We start from the raw sequence: 19,372 nt of genomic DNA, 5'->3' as shown, positions 1-19,372 counted from the left end.
CCATAATATACTGGAATGTAAATGGCCTTACATGTATATTCAAAAAGGAAAGAGTATTTAATTATATTAAGAAATACAAAGTGCAAACAGCAATATTGCAGGAGAAGCACTCGGAAAGAAATAAGCATGTGAATTTGACAAAGAAAGGAATTCAGGACAGGTATTCAGCAGAATATCAGGGACAAAGGAAAAGATGAGTAGTAATACTATTGCTAGAGGGGCTCCAATTGTGATACAAAAGACACTAATGGTAGGTTTGTGGTAGTAAGGAACTACTGGCAAGGGGACAGGAGCATTACAATAGCATGCATTTATATTCCACCAAAAATTGTTTCTATGGAGCTTAAGAAAAAATGTGGGAGAAATAATCAGCTCTCAGCAGGGAATGTTACTTATAGGTGGGGACTGGAACTTCAGTTGCAATAGTGAGAATGTATCTGGGACCTAGAAGGGAAAATAAAAGAGGGCAGATTTCTGAAGAAATTTATGAAGCTATTTGGTATGGAAGTTGAGGATTCAGTAGTAGGAACTAGGACAGAATTTACATTATTCCCCAAGGTATAATAACTGGGCTAGACTGGACAAAAGTTATATTTCGCAGGAACATGTGCATTTAATTGAAAGCTTCGACACACATCCAATAAATATGTCAGATCATACACCAATAGAAACTAAGATAAAATGAAGGGTAAGACACTAGAAATCAGACACTGGCACTTTCTCACTTACCAGTTAAAAAGAGAGGAATTTAATGAATCGTTATAGGGAATTATTCAAGAGTTATTATGGAAGACAGAAATTTCTTCAGAAAGGATAGCTAGTGAGTGGGATAAAATGAAAATTGAGTTTAAAACAGGATAGGAATAAGAAAGATTTGGGTAAAAGGTGATAGGAATTATTTAGATGGGTTGACAAAGTCTAAAATGTTGCAGAATAAGGGGAATCTCACAGAAGAGGAGGGGGAAAGTACAGTTGTGTACACTTACCATAAATGTAGATGTTCAAGTGTCTTCACTGTTGCAGTCATCACTGTAGGGTTCCTTCCTGCCGGCAGGGCAGCCCTCGGTCGGCCGGAATCCCATAGTCTGGGTCCGGCGTCGGCTGTGCAGTCACCCTCCCTGACGTCAGAGCGCCAGGGGTACAAAGCTCCTAGCCGACGCCATGTTCTCCAGTTTTTCTTGCCCCAGATGTCAGGTGCCCAAAATAAAGGCTAAAAGTAAAACAAAAAAAGTAACATACAACAAACCCCATACCCTGTAGCAAATATACCTCAGAAGAAGGGTGAAGCAGGGAACCACACCAATGAAAGTATAAGAGGGGACAGGGGGGTGGGTAACCCAGACTGCAACAGTGAAGACACTCGAACATCTACATTTATGGTAAGTGTACACAACTGTACTATGTTCATCGTGTTTCACTGTTGCAGTCATCACTGTAGGGTTGAATCCCAAAGCGGAGATAAAGTGTGGTGGTTATTGAGTAGAAGGGGCGGCTAGTAGGCCTTGCAAGACTGCAGAAGCAAAGACTGCCCTGGACTTAGAATAAAGAGGGAGATTATAGTGCTTAGAGAAAGTATGCACTGAACTCCAAGTTGCAGCTTCCAAAATATCTTTGGTAGGTACTCCCCTGAGAAAAGCAGCTGAAGTAGCAGCAGCTCTGGTGGAGTGAATCCTAATTTTTCCTGGGATTTGCTTTCCATGATGAGAGTAACAAAATCTGATTCCATGAGCAATCCATTTAGAAATGGTCTGTTTTGAAATAGCTTTGCCTTGGGAATTTGCTGCATAAGAAACAAACAGTTGCTCTGTTTGCCTGATATCCTTGGTTCTGTCCAGGTAAAAACGAAGCCTGCAAAGAATGCAAGATCCTCTCCCCCTTATTTTGTGGATTAGGGAAAAAAGTTGGCAGGTGAATAGTTTGGTTTAAAGCCACTTTAGAGACCACTTTAGGCATGAAAGTAGGGTTAGTCCTTAAAGAAACCCTGTCTTGATGAAAAATAATGTAAGGTTTCACAGCCATGAGCCCTTGTAACTCCGAGACTCTCCTGGCTGAAGTCAAAGCCAGAAGGATAACTGTCTTCCATGATAAATACTTTATATCAGATGTGGCAGCAGGCTCAAAAGGAGGCAGAGTAAGTTTTTCCAGAACATAATTGAGGTCCCAGGCAGGAATGGGTGGTGCCCTAGGGGGCCTTAAATTCTTTGCTCCTCTGAGATATTGTTTCAGAAGTGGATGTGAAAAAATTGGAGGATCTGTATTATAATGTGCAGAGATAGCTGCCCCATGTATTTTTATGGAGGAAAAAGATAAAACCCTTATGTAACATATCTGTTAGGTAATGTAAAATCAATGGAATATTTGGAATGAGAGGATCTGATTCCTGAGCATGCATCCAGGTGCAAAATCTCTTCCATTTACCTTCATAAGATTTCCTAGTGCTAGGCCTTCTGGCTTCTAAGATAACATTCATGACCTGTTTGGAAAGGGTAGGATTAATCATAGACCCTGAATACGCCAGGCTGCCAGGCTGAGAGTTTTGATATGAGAGTGCAGGACCTGGCCCTGATGGTGGGACAAAAGATTTGGAATCTGAGGTAGAATCCAAGGAGGCTCCTGGGATAGATTCATCAGTGTTGAGTACCAAAATTGTCGAGGCCAATTTGGGGCTAGTAAAATCATCTTTGGTTTGTCCTGTTTTATCTGTAATAACACCCGTGGTAGAAGAGGTAGTGGTGGAAAGGCATACCCCGAGAAGTTCCTCCAACTGAATGAGAGAGCATCCACTTTCCATGCTAGCTTGTGATATGTCCTTGTGCAAAAAGTCTGTAACTGGTAGTTGTGGGGAGATGCAAATAGATCTATGTCCAGGCAGCCCCAGGCTTCTGTAATCTTGAATATTTGGGTGTCTAGCATCCACTCGTGTGGGTCTGACAGGTTCCTGCTCAGGCTGTCTGCCGGAGTATTTTGTTTCCCTGGCAGGAATTGAGCTTGTAGGTCCATTTTGCAAGCTAGTGCTGTGTTCCATAGACTCATGGCTAGTCTGCAAAGGGGGTAGGAGTGTGAACCCCCTTGCTTGTTTATGTACCACATAACTGTGGTGTTGTCTGTCAAAGCATGCCTTCTAATGACCGTGCCAGTGGAAGCCGCCCTGCAAGAGGCCTCCAAAGCATCAAAACCACAGTGTAAGGTATGTTTCCCCACCTGCTCAGTAGCATGCTATCAGCAGCTGCCCTGGCTGTAAAAGATCCCTGAAAGCCAAGAGGGCATTCTGCACAGCTAACCTCTCATTTAAATTGATATGTAGATGCTTCTGATCCTCTGTCCAAAAACCTTGCAGGCCTTTCCCCTGCAAGTGGACTCCCCATGTGTAATCCGAGGCGTCCGTGGTTATCACTTGGTAGGCTGGAGGTAGACTGAAGGCTTTCCCTTTGTTTTGAAGACATGCCATGGGCCCACCAATGGAATTCCTTTTGCAGGCAAGGCAAGACAGCAATCTCTGTTTCTAGACTGTGACAATGCTGGGACCATATGCTTTTTAGGTACCTTTGTATCTTCCTCATATGCAGTCTTGCATATGGTATGAGTAGGATGCAGGAGGCCATGTAACCCAAAGCCTGCAGGAATTTCCCTGCAGTTAGCAGAGACATTAACGCCAGGCTTTTGAAAGTTGAAGCCAACTGTAGTTGCTTTTCTGATGTCAGGAATGCCATCTGGGTTGTTGCGTTTAAAAGAGCACCCAGGAAAGTTATCTGTTGAGTGGGTGTCAAATTTGACTTTTTTACGTTCACAGTGAATCCCAGGTACTTGAGTAAATTCTGAACAAATTCCAGGTGCTGGAGTAAAATATCCTTGCTGTCTCCTTGAATAAGGCAGTTGTCCAGATAAGGGTAAATTTGAATTCCCTTGAGTCTGCAGTAAGCTACTACTGGTGCCAGGCACTTGGTAAAGACCCTGGGCGCAGTAGACAAGCCAAAGGGCAGCGCAGAGAATTGGTAATGTTTCAAGCCTGCCTTGAACCTGAGGTATCTTCTGCACTCCTGTCTGATAGGAATGTGTAGGTAAGCCTCCTTTAAATCCAATGTCACCATTCATGCATTTCTGCTCAACATTGGCAGGAGCTGCTGCAGAGTAACCATCTTGAACTTTGGTATCTCCAGGAAAGTATTTAAGGCTGACAGATCCAGGATGGGTCTCCAAGTATTTTGCTTTCTGGGAACTAGAAAGAGTCTTGAATAAAAGCCTTGTCCCGTCTCTGATTTTGGAACCAGTTCTATGGCCCTCATAGCCATGAGGGACCTCACCTGTTTTAATGCCTCTGCCCATTGATTTTTTGGTAGGTCTGGCCATCCATTTGGTCTTGGAAAGGTGTGAAAGTGGAATTTGTAACCTCTTAAAACTACATTCAGAACCCACTTGTCTTGGGTTATGCAAGTCCAATTTCAGTGAAAAAGAGAATGTTTTCCACCCAGAGGAGCTTCCAGGAGAGAGGTTCCTGGAGCCATGCAGGGGGAGTCATTGAGCCTGTTTCCTATAAGATTGAGACCTATCCTCTCTACCCCAGGGGGTGGAAGCACACCACTGTCTAGGTCTATAAGAGGTCTATGCTTGGGCCCTCCCTCTGTGGCGCCTATATCTACCCCTCTGAGGCCTGTCCGAGCTGGGAAAGGACCAATTTTTAGCTGGCCAATTTCTGCTAAATCTAGGAGGCTGAACTTGTAAGAAATCCTTAACCGTTTGCATGGATTTTGCCTTATCCTCCATTTTCTTTATCACCTCTTCAGCCTTAGACCCAAACAAAACATTATGTTGAACAGGAGCATCCAGTAACTTTGCTTTCACTTGATCAGGCAAATTTTGTTCCTTTAACCAACCTTCTAATGACCGTGCCAGTGGCAGCCGCCCTGCAAGAGGCCTCCAAAGCATCAAAACCACAGTGTAAGGTATGTTCCCCCACCTGCTCAGTAGCATGCATCAAATCGTGTAATTCCTTATTGTCTGCACATGCAGAAATGGTACCCAGCTTTTGTTTCATAACAGACAAAAGGTATTGCTGATATTTTAACATATGAAATTGACAATTTAAAGCCCTAATAGATAAAGTAGCAGAAGTGTACACTTTTTTGCCCCATCTATCCAAAGCTCTAGAATCCTTATCTGACGGGATAGGGTTCTTAGCAGTGGCGGCCTTAGGACCCCGAGAAATGGTTTCTGGATCAGCAATAGGATTTTTATAAAGAAACTGGTGGGAGTCAGGGACTCTATAATATCTATCAGGCTTAGCAGGGGCCGGAGGAAAGGAGTCAGGAGTTAAATTAGACTCAGAAAAGACATCATCCACAATATCCAAAATAGCAGGAATAGCCAGGGGTCTGTGTTGGGGAAGGAGGAAATCCCTAAGCCTTCTCTTAGATTCAGAGTACTTCTGTCCTTCCCAGTGAAAATGTTCCCTCATGTCACGTAAAGTTTCCCCAAAAGAATAATCCTCAGGGAAAGAAGCTGAAGGAATGGATTCCTCAGCATCAGAATCCTCATAAGGAGGGAAAGTATAATCCCGTTCAGAGGAAGACACTGAAGAGATAGATGCCTGATCAGAGGATTCATAATCCAATTCGTCTTGGCCTTTGGTCTGGAGGGGGATGTGGACTCCTAATCATAGTTAGCAAGTCCTCCGCCATTTTAAGCATTTGCTTTTGAGATTTAGGTCCCAGATCAGAGGAGGCCTGGGCTTGAGTCTTTGTTTTAGAAGGAGTCTTTGCCTTTGTCTTTGACTTTATCTGAAGCAGCGTAGGCCTGAAAACCCCCTCGGAAGCCGGTACCTGCACAGCGGCTCCGGACCCATCCGAGGGAGCATTATCTGAAGGTCCTGCACCTGGAGTATGTGAAGGCCTTGTTGGCTCCTTGTGGGAGTCCATTTCAGCAAGCGGTTCTGTAATGGCCAACGAGAGGGGCTGCAAAAGCACATCACTGACGACGGCCGAACCGGCAGCTGGCTCTGATTGTAAACTGTCGTCTGATTTGGACCTTGGAGGCCTATCCTTATCCTTGTGCCTTTTATGAACTCCGGTACTCGGAAGCGTGTCCGACGACATGTTATAATTAAATCGCCTCCCAAAGTAATGAAAAGCAAAATCGTATCTCCGTTTAATAGTACGTTGATTAAATCTAGCACAAAACCAACAACCATCTACGTCGTGGTCAGGGCCTAGACAAGGAATACAGTAAGAGTGAAAATCCTTATGAGGTATTTGCTTCCCACATGAAATACAATTATTAACTTTTTCTGACATTGGTCTGGAGCAAGAAAAAAGTTTCCCCAGTAGGGTACTTAGCTTTGAAAAGAAGAAAATCTTCGGAATGAAGCACCAAAAATAACAGGAGTCAGCCGACCGGCACTTGCGAACTGCTTCCACCGCGCAGCAAGAAAGACTGGAGAACATGGCGTTGGCTGGGAGCTTTGTACCCCTGGCGCTCTGATGTCAGGGAGGATGACTGCACAGCTGACGCCGGACCCAGACTTTGGGATTCTGGCCGACCGAGGGTTGCCTGCCGGCAGGAAGAACCCTACAGTGATGACTGCAACAGTGAAACACGATGAACATCTACAGAGTGCTAAAGAGAAAACAATAGGAGTATTTAGATAATATTTATGAGTTTAGAAAGACTGCTGATAAAAGTAACTATTTTTTGATAAAACCCCAAAGCACAAAAACTTCTAGCACAAGAACTTGGGCAACAGAGAGTAAAAAGGGTTGTCACCAAACTTAGGGAGTATATGACAAGAAAAATAACCAGAGATCCTATACAGGTATTACAGATATTTCTGAAATTTTATGAAAATCTGTACAGAGCAGAGGAATGTGGAAACCAAGAAAGAGTACAAAATGGAAATATTTATGAAAGACTTAATGCCAAGATTAAAGGAAGCTGAGGCTCAAGAACTACTAGTAACAATAGGAACCGATGAGATAAAAATGGTGATCCAATAATCAATCTGCAGGGAAGGCTCCAAGAACATATGGTATTCCTATGGAAGTTTGGAAGCTAGGAGGAGAAGACAATGACAGAGACCTGGAAGATTTTAAAACTATTTTCCAATGAGGGGAAGCACCAGCTTCTTTTAAGAAAGCTGTCATGGCTATATTTCCCAAAGAGGGTAAACACACTCATCAGACCCGGCCACATGTGAACTGATTTCAATTTTAAACCATGACTACAAATTGCTTAAGGCTATACTATCTAGAAGAATCGCACAAGTGTTGCCATAACTGATATATATATATATATATATATATATATGAGAGAGAGAGATGTGTGAATTTGTACAGGGGAGTAAAACATCTGACAACATTAACGGAACAATGATCTGACAGGGAAGCAGAATGCAAAAAATACTGCCGTTGGTGGGTCTTGATGCAAGAAATCATTCAACAGAGTAAGTTGAGATTTTATGAGAAGAGCAATGGAAGCATTTTCAGTCTCTGATAAAATAAAGTTAAAAAGGATAGTATATGAAGAATCGGAGGCAAGAATTAAAACAAGAGGGTTCCTCTCCAATAAGTTGTATTTTAACATAGGAACCAGGCAGGGGTGTTCTCTTTCCCCTTTGTTATTTTGTTTATATTTAGAGCCATTAGGAAAGAAAATAAGGGACAAAGAAACTCAAGGATATAATTGGTATGATAATCAGGAAAAGCTGGCTTTATTTGTAGACATTATTTTGAACTTGATAAGTCCAGAAAAGGGCACATCTGTACAGTGGAACATTTTTAAAACACCTGTATTAAATTATCACTTAAGACATAGCCAACATATATTAATAGAAAAGAAAACAAAGCATATTATTTTTTTTCCATTTACATACATATACATAACACATTTTTTTTGTAAATATCATCAGTTCATCATTATATAAAATGCTCAATTCCTGCCTTCCCTTAAAGGCATTGTGGAACATTTAAAACTAATGAAGATAAAACAAAGGCTATAGCCATAAAATTACATACCCTCTCATGACTTTGTTCAGCAATACCCATATTTGTGGGAGCACAATAAAAAGAAATACTTATGAGTATGGATTAAAAAGGCGTCTGTTACGGCATCTAAGGCTGTGTGTGAAGAGACTAAACAAAAGTTAAGACAAACTGAGAAACTGAAAGCTCTTGATTATGGACATGGAAAATAAGATACAAGCAGTGAAAACGTTTTTAGTCCCTTTAGTTTTATATATAGGTCAAGCATATTTTCATCAACCAGAGAAGCTTTAGACAATAATTGATAAAGAGATGGAGGAGTTTATCAGGGAGAGAGCATGAGTCAAGTGGGATAAACTGATCTTCTCTACAGAACAAGGTGGCTAAAGATTACCCAATCTGAAGGGATATTTTAGAGCAATAGAACTAAAGCTCATATATATAACAGAATCAGGAGGTTATAATTCAAAGTAGAAAGGGGTGATGATGAAGTGGGGATTTCAAGAAATAGAGTAGTGGGATTTTGTATGCAGATCCTTAAGGAGAACAATAACCACCATACAGATTACATCCATAAAATTGCAGAAAGTATTCTAAGAAATAAAACAACAGGGGAGGGGAGAAAGGAAATTTTGCCAATAGGGATGACTGCAAGTAGGGGTACAGAAAATGGTTAAGAGTAGTCGAGAATTTACTGGAGAAAACTGGCAAGAGAACCAAGATATTGGAAGCAAATAACTAGAGGGGGAAAGGTAACAGAGAGGGATGAGGCCAAAACATTTGGTTAGAGACTGCCTTTCTCACCACTGATTGGAATCGGATAGAAAAGGCTGTGGGAGTCCTAAGTGAAATACCTGTTCTTGTAGAGTTTCTAATCAAATCTAAAACAGAAGCTGCTGTGATTAAAAAAGGGATAATTAGTAGGGCACATAAAATACTGCACAGTAACTATATGAATCTAGCAAAGGACTTTAGAAAAGATTGGAAAGAGAGTGTGAAAGCAATTACAAGGGAACAATTAGAGGACATATTTATAGCTTTCAAGTATGCAACAAAGTCCAGAAGGTTTAGGACTTTTTTTGTGTTTGCACAGCTATCTGTATACCCCAAGCAGACTTATTTTTCCTAAGGTAGATAGCAAATGCTGGAGGTATGATAGGGAAGCAAGAGAGAGAACTGGGAACATTTTTTGAGGAATGCAATGAGTTGGCAGATTTAAAAAATTTGCTACAGAATACTTTTGTCAGAAATATTGGGGGAACAAATGGTTGTAACTAAGGAAATAGTTCTTTTGAGCTGGGACACAGGATCTGAATACCCTAGACAGAGTAGGAATTTAATTCTTTTGGCTGCCAAAATCAATTACTGGAAAATGGAAATCAAAATCTAAACCAAATGTATTTGAAGTATTAAGTATTATAAAAGAGTTAAATTAAATGGAAGAAGGCTGGCTCTTTAGAAAATGGAAGGAGTAAACTACATAGAAATAAATGGAATTTATGAGAACATTATATGCAGAATAATGTTCAGGAGGAATAACGTTACTATTTTTTTTATTAATATGTGTGTGTATTAAGTAATAATTTAATAAAGGAGCTTAAAGTTTATTCTGAACAAAACACCACAAGAAACATGCCTGCGCGTCCACACACACACACTTACTTGACAAGCACACCTATGGGAAATTCATAAGATTATCAATTTTCCTACAGCACATCTTTGGAATGTGAGAGAAAACAAGAGCACTTGGTGGAAAATCCATGTGGGCAAAGGGAAGGCATGCATGAAGAATTTCAGCTAAGAACTAAACTGGAGAACCAACTGCTGTGAAGCAGTGACACTAATCACAGAACCATTGTGTAACCCTTAAAGGTTACTTCTTTTCTTACAATATATTTTATAAGAATGACTTGTTTCTCTACAAGAAATTTTTTTACTGATGACATTTTTGTCAACATATATCCTCAGTTTTAAGAAGTTAATCACCATCACAACCACAAAATATTTGCACTTGTAAGCATTAACTGTACATTCCAAAGCCAGGAAAAAAATAATTCCTTTTACTGAAAATCAGACTTGTGTAACAGATACAAATGTAATTTAAAAGCCTAAAAAACGTGATATATATATGAAACAAATTAATCAGTAAGCAGACAAAATGAAATGAAAACATACCAAGTATATACAAAAAAATACTACATAACATTAAAATATAAAAATTTCAATCAAAGATTTATGTTGGATTAGTCTACTTTTTAAATTACGCTGAAGTTCATGCTTTCATTTAATCTGGAAGCACAGAAGCATTTACAAAAAATCTGACATAAGGTGAGGTAAGAAGCACCAGACTTCAAGCACCATACAAGGCCAAGAGGTGAAAATGCTGCAGCATTTCAGGCTAACCAAGTATGAATTAGTATGGAAAACACTGCTGCTGAAAAGCAAGAGAGATAACAGGCTTACTTTTTGAAACTAAACAGGAAAATAAGGAGAAAATTGAGAACATATTGAATGATAGCTATGAAATTACTGAGAAGTCACATAGGCACTAAAAGAAGCCATAATAAGAGGATGGATAGAAGAAATTTCACCAAAAAGTTAAAATATTAGTGACTACAATGAACGGAAATGCAAAGGACATTACAGAATCACCCCAATATGATCCTTAGCAAACATTTACTGAAGGGAAGAGCTCCTAACTTGGTAACAATTTAAAGACAAATATAGGAGTGGGACAAGATGTTGACAAGGACAGTCACAATCAGCAGTGGTCTTTAAAAAACTTAAAAATGAGCATAGTGGGAAAAAAAGACTGGCCACATGCTGGAGGCAAGGGAGCAATGTTCATAACAAAAGGCATTTAATCATTAGTTTACACAAGATACTGATGTGGCCTAGATTGCAGATAACCAACAGATCCAAAATCAGAAAACAGTGAGTTAAGTTAATCTTAATCCCATGATGTGCTACCAGACTTGGAGAAAAAAAAAAACAAAAAACATCTCTCCGCCCACTGGCAATGCTCATGCGCCAATTTCTCTCAACCCATTACCTGACTTTGCATCTCCCCTCCTTCCAAACCTGATGTTGTTTCTTCCCTTCTTCTACTCCCACCTTTCCTTCCTCTATCCTTCACTATTCCTCCTTGAAAGATAATCCACTTCTGGACACTTGTGTACCTGTACTGTCAATTGCTATTTTTTACACACAGCTGCATTGCCTCTCTGCATCAATAGTTTTGTTGTACTGTCAGTAGTCAGATTTATTCACAGGTGCACTGCCTTTCATTCTTTCTTTTTCAAAAACTCTGTACACTGTTTAAATCGTTATAATTGCTATTTGAGTTTTTTATCAAATTGTATGTATTGTATACATCACTGTGAAGCTTTTCTCCCAGGGCCTCCACTGAAAATGGGCACTTTTTGGCCCAGTGGACCTTCAAGTTAAACAAATGCAATAAATACATAAAATAAATACTTATATACACCCTTTTGATTATTCCACAGTCTCCACTCAGTTTTTCCACACTTTTGGAGATGTGGGGAAAAATCACTGGGAGATTATTACATACAATTTGGTAATGCAGGATATATGACAGTTAAAAGGATACTGCAAGAGATATATGATAAGCTATATCAAGGACAAGATGTTATAACTGCTCTACTGTTTTTTTTTTTTTTTTTGTTTTTGTGGTAGGACAGCTCAGTTTTTTTACTAGATCAGAAAAAGCATTATCACATGCATTAATGCTAGCACTGAAAAAAGCTGTAACACTACAATGTGTAAGTGGAAGCAAAAAGATAGACCTAGCAAAGAGGGCATTACACAAATAATGATAGAAATACATGATATACTGCTTAACCAGAAATACAAATGCACTACAGATACTATACTGCTTTGTAAGACGGTTACTACTTGAATCACAATATAACATGGCAAACTACTAACCTCTGACTCGAGATTTACGCAGTTCACGATCTTGTATAAATCCTGCAAACATCTGCGTTTCCATGAATAGCTCTAAGAATTGTCGCACAGATCTTGAAGTGTGGGACTTTCGAAAAGCCTCTTGCTGAAATGTTCTCACTCCTTTTTCATTAACAGACATGTGCAAAGAATAGTGGCCCACAATTTCAACAAGGAATCTGACAAATGCTTCAGAAACCAGAGTGCTAAGCGTGACTTCACCTGTGAAACATGAGGATTTTTGTGCATTGTTAACATTTAGTTTAGAAAATAATCGCACATTTAAAGTTTCAGCTAGGCTGCACTGTATGTAGAAAATACTGGGAACTAATCATTTTGCATTCTTTGGAGAAATATTGCTAACTCTGAAAAATATAGTGAACCAAAAATGTATTTATGGATGCAACAAAACCAACTTAATGGACAATGTACCTTCAAAGGACATTTTCTTTTCAGGCTTCCATAGCAGACAAACCCTTTCCTGACCTCAAGCTGAACTGAAGAGCTTATGAACTTATTTTTTGTTTAATTACATGTGATCTCTGACAGGTAATGTGTGGTTCCGTGGACATGTCAGCAAAAGCATTCCTAGACAGGGTATTACACCTCTGCTATGCATCTCATGACATCAGAAAAGTCTATAGATACACCACCTCTAAACATTAAGTATTTACTTCAGTTATGATGGGTATGTTAGTCGCATAAGACCAGAAGTCCTTTCCGTAGATCAAAATCCCTAACACACTTGTACCCAGCTAGTTTATTACCTCTAATTTACTCTAGAGACCCATCATACAGTGTGTTCTAGCACCTATACATAATCCATTACTCTACCCGTACAGCACACAACTTAGAGAAAATGCTGCAGTGGGTACTAAGATAATGCAATATACCAGGGCTTATCAAATGGTTAAAGACAGTAGCCCAGACCTGTAATGTACAGGGATACAGATGACCCACACTTTAATAGTGGCTCAGGCAAACGAACAGCCAGAAGGGAAAGAACACATGAGCGGCTAGCACCTGGCTTCTTTGCCAGATGCAAGCAGAAACTTGCAGATGAAGCTGCGAACATTATCTAGAGATATGGGTCTAGTTCATCAAGCTGGTAACGAGTCATCATTAGTACTGCGGTGGTGGCACTCGCACACAAAGGGAGGGTATAATAGAACCCACAGTGATTCTGCTGCACACTTTACTGACTAGGGTTGAGTTGGGACCCAATTGAAAAGTTCTCATTGCGCACATTATTAGATGCGAGTAAGGGCACAAAAAAACACCTTTGTGGCTGCCTGGTTGACACCCTCCACTTGTTGGTCCTCATTTCCTATCTGGTGACTCCTCGAACAGCATGTCAACAAATGAGCTCAAGACCAGTAAGAGGGGGTGCTGAAGGTGGCCAGGCAGGTAAGAATCACCTACAGAAAAAATGGCTAAAACAATGAATGAAAGCAGTCCTGATAGAATAAACTTACCTTCACCTCATCATTTGAGTGCAAATAAGAACGTGATAGTTAAGATTTAGTCTGGTTCTGTGACTTGGAAGGAAAAAGCCTTGACTATATTGCAGATGACCTAAGGCTGCTAGGTGACTCCATACCATTCACAGGCAGAAGACTTGTGTGAGAACATACAATACGTGTCCCAAGCAGCAGCATACAATACAAGTCACGGTCAGTACTGCAGGAGTTATGTAGGGTACGATATAGGGGCCATAGCACATGGCATTCCACAGCCCTAGACTCTCATTTTCAGAGAATGAATGGGCAGATATGGCTCCTGCCTAAGATGCCTAAGGAATAAATGGTCTTGATTCTAGGACTGCACAGAAATAAAGAGACAACTGGGAACAGGGACCAGTACAGTGGGCATGATTGTACACACACACACACACACACACACACACACACACACACACACACACACACACACACACACACACACACACACACACACAAAAAAATACTGATCATGATCAGGTTGAAGAAAGCATCTTTTCCACAGTCTATATATAAATCAGCTTTTCTAGGAGTTGGCCGAAGCATCACAAATAGTATGGGGCCTCAAAAGTGTGTGAAGAAGGTATAGAAATTATTATGTGAAGTGGGAAGCCTGGTTTAGAACTGTTGAAACATATCAAGACTTTATTAAGTTTGATATTGCTAACAGTCAACATAGCAATTACACAAGTGGAAATCAAGGATTAAACCTGTTGTACATGAAGTACTGAATATTGTAAAGGAAATAAAAGAATCAGAGAAGGGATCACTAAAAGATGGAGAAAGTAATTTTTGCAAATAAAAGCTGCATTTGGGAAAAACGTGTTTAGAGTCAACAGAAAGCAGTGTGTCTTATGAAAACCTCCACAACCAACCCCCACATATGCAGAGGTTCTCAACAAAAACATATCCAAAAAAGGAGACCTCAGAGGCAAAAACACACATGAAGTCCACAATCCTCCATACCACATACCATGCATAGTCCACACACCTGCCTCACAGCCACTACGGCTTAACCATAAACCCAACATATTAGTCACAGCAGAATCCATTGTGAGAGACACAGATGTACCTCTCACCAGGCTGGATAAGGAGAAAGTCACGGTTAGTTGTTTGTCAGGTGCCAGAATCTGCCATATCACATACGTGTTCAAGTCTCTCAACAATAGGTACTGTTATAACTGTCATAGTCTATGTTGGAGTGAATGACTTGAGACGTACCTCCCTGGACTACATGAAGAGAGGCATGATTGAGCTCGCTGAACATGTATTCCAGGCAGGTATGTCCCTAGCCTTGAGAACCATTCTACTGTCACTCAGAATGATTGCCTAACTGGCTCAGTTTCTGGTGTCATTCCAGAGGCATCCGGTACCCGACAGCCTGGGAAGATATGATTGACAGACCACAATGGTTTGCCAAAGATGGCCTGTAGCTGTCTCACTTGGGCTTTGGGGTTCTGGCAAAGGCTCTTGCCTCCCCCATAGTGCCTCTTTTTTGGAAAACTGATGAGGTAAAAACTACCAACATAAAAATTTCAACAAAATACAAATTAAAGATCAAGCTCCTAAACGCTAGCGGTCTAAACATGAAACTGCACTCATTGCAAGCATTCTTAACCCTAGAAGATGTTGACATTTGTGCAGTCACAGAAACCTGGTTCAGAGCTGCGGACAGCACACCAGCCTTACCTGGTTACTCATCCCATTATACATACACTCAGACCCCAAACTGTGGGCAGCAAAGTCAAAGGAGGTGGAGTTTCAATATATATTAAAGACATACACACCTCCAGGCTGGTCAAACAGTATGATACACAGGAAACACTCCAGGTGCAGTTAACCACTGACAAGGCTCCTCTAGCTACAGGCCCCCAAATTTGTCTCAAGATGCCCACTCTGACTATCTGGACCTCTTTGAATCGATCAAAATTCAGCCCTTTTCCCTGATCCTGGGCGACTAACTATCCAAACATAGACTAGAAGAAATACTCATGCCAGAACATAAATGCCCAGAGAATCCTTGATTTTGTCACTGCAAATGCGATACCCCCCAGAAGAGGTGATAATATACTGGACTCAGTATTAAAAAACATGAGTAAACATTGCAGCATCCCCTACAGTATCATGCTTTCTGGTAAGATCTGTCCATAAAGCTGTCACTTTCGAAGTCACCATCTCCCCCAACCCCCATCTAGCTAAGATCAAACAAAAAAACTTCTCCATCCTGAGGGATGGTATAAACAGCTTCACAGCCCCTCCTCCTCTGTAGGAACTGGCACCAATGTCCAAATCTACACCATAGTATACGAGCATTTATATAGATACATGGAATCAGGAATACCTGACAGGACAAAATTATCATCTGCAAGGAAGAGTAAACCTGTCTGGTGGACATCTGCAATAAATAAACTCTATAACAAAAGGAAAAATTTGCTGTCCAGGACCAAGAAGGTGCAGGTGCCAATTGGAAGCAATCTCTCCTTAGCCTGAACAAGCAAATACGAGCACTAGTGAAATCCTCCAAAGCAAACATCAAGACCAAACTGGCCACATCTACTAGAGACAATCAGAAGGCCTTCTTCACATATGTCCATAGTCACAAAGGAAGCAACCAAATCTGCTCAGAACTGGTGGTCAAAGACACATACACAAATGTGGTAGATACAGTCAACCTGCTGGCTGACAAATTCAGTTGAAATCTCACCCCTCTATCCCCCCCCCCCCCATCAAAAATCAGGACATCCCCAGTACCTTGCCCCCTTCCCCTAAAATCTAGGGAACAGGTCATCACTGCCCTTTCACAGGCAAAAAAATACAGCCTCCACAAGACTTGATAAGACATTCCAGGCTGCATTCTACTTGAACTCAGGCAGGAACTTGCAGTACCATTAGGTGCCCTATTCAACCAAAGCCTGAGTACCAACTTGTCCCAGCTGAGCTTAGAACAGACACTGTCATCCCTTTGCAGAAGAGTGGAGTATCCACTGATCCAGGAAATTATAGACCCATCAGCCTAACTAGCCTGATTTTCAAGGCCATGGAATGGATTATGGAGCTCATTAATAAGGACATTGGCAACCTCCAAACACACGATCCAACACAGTTTGGCTTCATCAACAGGAGGTCATGTCTATTAAATTTGGTTGACTTCTTTGAGGCAGTCACCAAAGCCATGGATGAGGGGATGACGGTGCACACCACCTTCCCTGATCTGGCCAAAGCCTTTGACATTATTCCCCACTCAGGTATAATACATACATTTTCTCAACTAGTCATCAATTCACAAGTTATCAGATGGTTAGCAAACAGGCTCACTGACCGAACCTACCTAGTCAAAATAGGGGAAGCCACCTCAAGCAGTAGACCCACAACTAGCAGCGTACCCCAGGGATCAGTCTTGGGGCCTCTGTTATTTGGGATATACTTTTCTGAGGTGCAGGCCAAAAACAGTGGGCTATGGCTGACCAAGTCTGCAGATGACTGCAAGATGGGCGCTGTCATCAATTCCCCTAGTGATGTGGACATCCTCCAAGAGGGTCTCACCCAAACAAATGACCAGTGCTAGAAACATGGCCTCAAGTTGAATACCAAAAAATGTATCATCATCCCTTTGGGGAGAGTGACGTCCCCACAAATTATCACATTAATAACATCCTAAGCACTCAATCAGTTGTGGGGGACGTGGGCACCCAGGTTGACAGCAACCTGACTTTTGACCACCATGTCACTTCCGTGGTATGGAAAGCCTTCTACATGACCCACCTCATAAGTAAGGGTATCTCATCCAGTTACAAGGAGGTCATAACATCCCTGTATTCTTCCCTTATAAGGCCCATTACTGAGTACAATGCACCTTTCGGCATATACCTTGCAAAGCACATGCAGCAGCTAGAGACACCACTGAGGTTCTTCACCAGGAGAATCAAGGGCTTCAAACATCTACCATACACAGATATGCTAAAAGCGCTAATCCTCTACTCAGTTTCATACAGACTTCTCAGAGGTGACCTCTGTCTGGCATACAAGGTGATCACGGACCCCACCTTGATGGGACTGCTGCATATCCGCAAGTCAAGCTCCACATGAATAACCTGTACACGTGGCCTCAACCTGGTCTGTGACATCAATAAGACTTGTTGCTGAGGCAGATTTGTGTCCCAGAGATTCCCTCATCTATGGAATAGCCTTCCTCTCCACATCAAGCAGAGTCCCTCTTTATCCCTTTTTAAGTGCAACCTGGATAACAGGATGGGAAAGAGAAAATATACCCCTGGGATTCCACCCATGTCCCTGGTGGACAGGGGCATTGGGTGCTGATTTGTCTAAACATGGGCTAAACTCTTGGTTAGGCTTCTAAGGGCCTCAGGGCCAACAGCCTAGTAATCTCCTATGATATGATGAACAAACTTCCAGCCTCCTTCAACCACCACTTCTCACAGAAGCACAGTTCTCATTTATAAACTACATCTGACAGTAATGACAATTACAAATCTTCCATTTACTCACTAATTTCACATTATAGATGGTCTTCCTTATAATCTTGACTTCCTAACACCAGTCTCTGGTTCAAGTCCAAGGTAATCCTTATGTTAATAATCAGCATCCAAGCTTTTTTTTCCTGTATCGTAATCATTTTCATTTGGTACTAAGGAAAAGTTTTCACTGGCAAATTCTCTCAATAGGTTTCGTTACTGTCTGAAGAATGAGGAGCACAGTCCTCTTCAGCGTTCTGGTTAAACTTTTTTTTTATTCTCTCCTTATCCTTAGCCTATTTTGCATCCAAAATTGTATTCTGATCTTCCAGGAAAAAACATCTAAAGACAGCTGGGTACAGCAACATGAATTTCAGACTTCCCGCTCAACATTGCCTGATTGCAGAGATAAACGTATTGCTTGCTTCTGACTACTGTACACTGAACATTCATTTTCCACAAGCACTCTTGTGTACCCAATTTTTATTTTTTCCCTTCTGCCATAGTTTTGTCAGTAGAAACCGTTTCTGCTGGTGGGATTGCAGCTTTACTAATACAAGTCTTGGCTGCTTTCTCATTGCCAGATTTGGAGCTTACACATGATGTGCCCTTTAAATTAAGCAAATCCAGCTACGGAATACTAGTCCATTTGCTTGTTTCTACTTTCATAAAATGAATGCACTACTCAAATCACAGGTTCTATCTTTGTTCTGTCTCTTAACTCTACTGCTTGAAGCAGTTATTCTTGAGAAACCTCAGTTCAGTCTACCTTTCCTTCATTTCAATGTCTGAATTCTGCAGTTTTATCAACTCATCTCAATAGCTACTTAAGACATCTTGTATTCAAGAGTCAAGTGGGATAAGTTGATCCTTTCAACAAAACAAGTTAAGGCTCATACACATATCACAGCAGACAGCTATAATTCAAAGTGTAAAGGGATGATAAAATGGGGGGGGGGACTCCAGAAATAAGGACAGAGTGGGATTCTGTTTGGAAATCCCTAAGGAGAATAGCAATAGCCATACAGAATACTGTATTTATAAAGTAGCAGAAAGTATTTCAAAAACTAAACCAACACAGGGATGGAGAAAGGAGATTCTGCTGATAGGGATGACTGCAAAAAGGGGTTGGAATTTACTGGAGAAAACTAGCAAAGAACCAAAGGTATTGTGAGGAAATAATTAGAGGGGGAAAGGTAACAGAATGGGTATGTAGGCTACAGACTTCCTTCCCTATCAAAGATTGACATCAGAGTATAGGTAAACAGAAAGGAATATTGGGATCCTAAGTGAAAGACCAGTACTGGTAGAGTTTTTAGTTGAATCTACAATGGAAGCTGCTGATAAAGGTATAATTAGTAATATATATAAAATACTGCATGAAAACTGTAGGAATCACTCAGAGTAGGTTAGAAAAGATAGGGAAGAGAGACTAGATAAGCAATTCACAAAGGAGAAAAGATAG

At 40.9% G+C, this 19,372-nt stretch overlaps 1 protein-coding gene across 1 annotated transcript in view; it reads right to left on the bottom strand.

Moving 5' to 3' along the window:
• Positions 1-11,913: 11,913 nt before the first annotated feature.
• Positions 11,914-19,372, bottom strand: part of DENND2C (DENN domain containing 2C) — a 1,562,444-nt gene continuing 1,554,985 nt past the window's right edge. Inside the window, exon 17 of the mRNA XM_044076720.1 lies at positions 11,914-12,152. Coding sequence (XP_043932655.1) covers positions 11,914-12,152 — 239 coding nt within the window. The remainder of the gene's footprint in view (positions 12,153-19,372) is intronic.

The sequence above is a fragment of the Protopterus annectens genome, chromosome 7.part0 (genome assembly GCF_019279795.1).
Source record: "Protopterus annectens isolate FY-2018-M chromosome 7.part0, PAN1.0, whole genome shotgun sequence".
In the NCBI taxonomy this organism is placed as follows: Eukaryota; Metazoa; Chordata; order Ceratodontiformes; family Protopteridae; genus Protopterus; species Protopterus annectens.
This window is presented reverse-complemented; position numbering and strand designations above follow the sequence as displayed.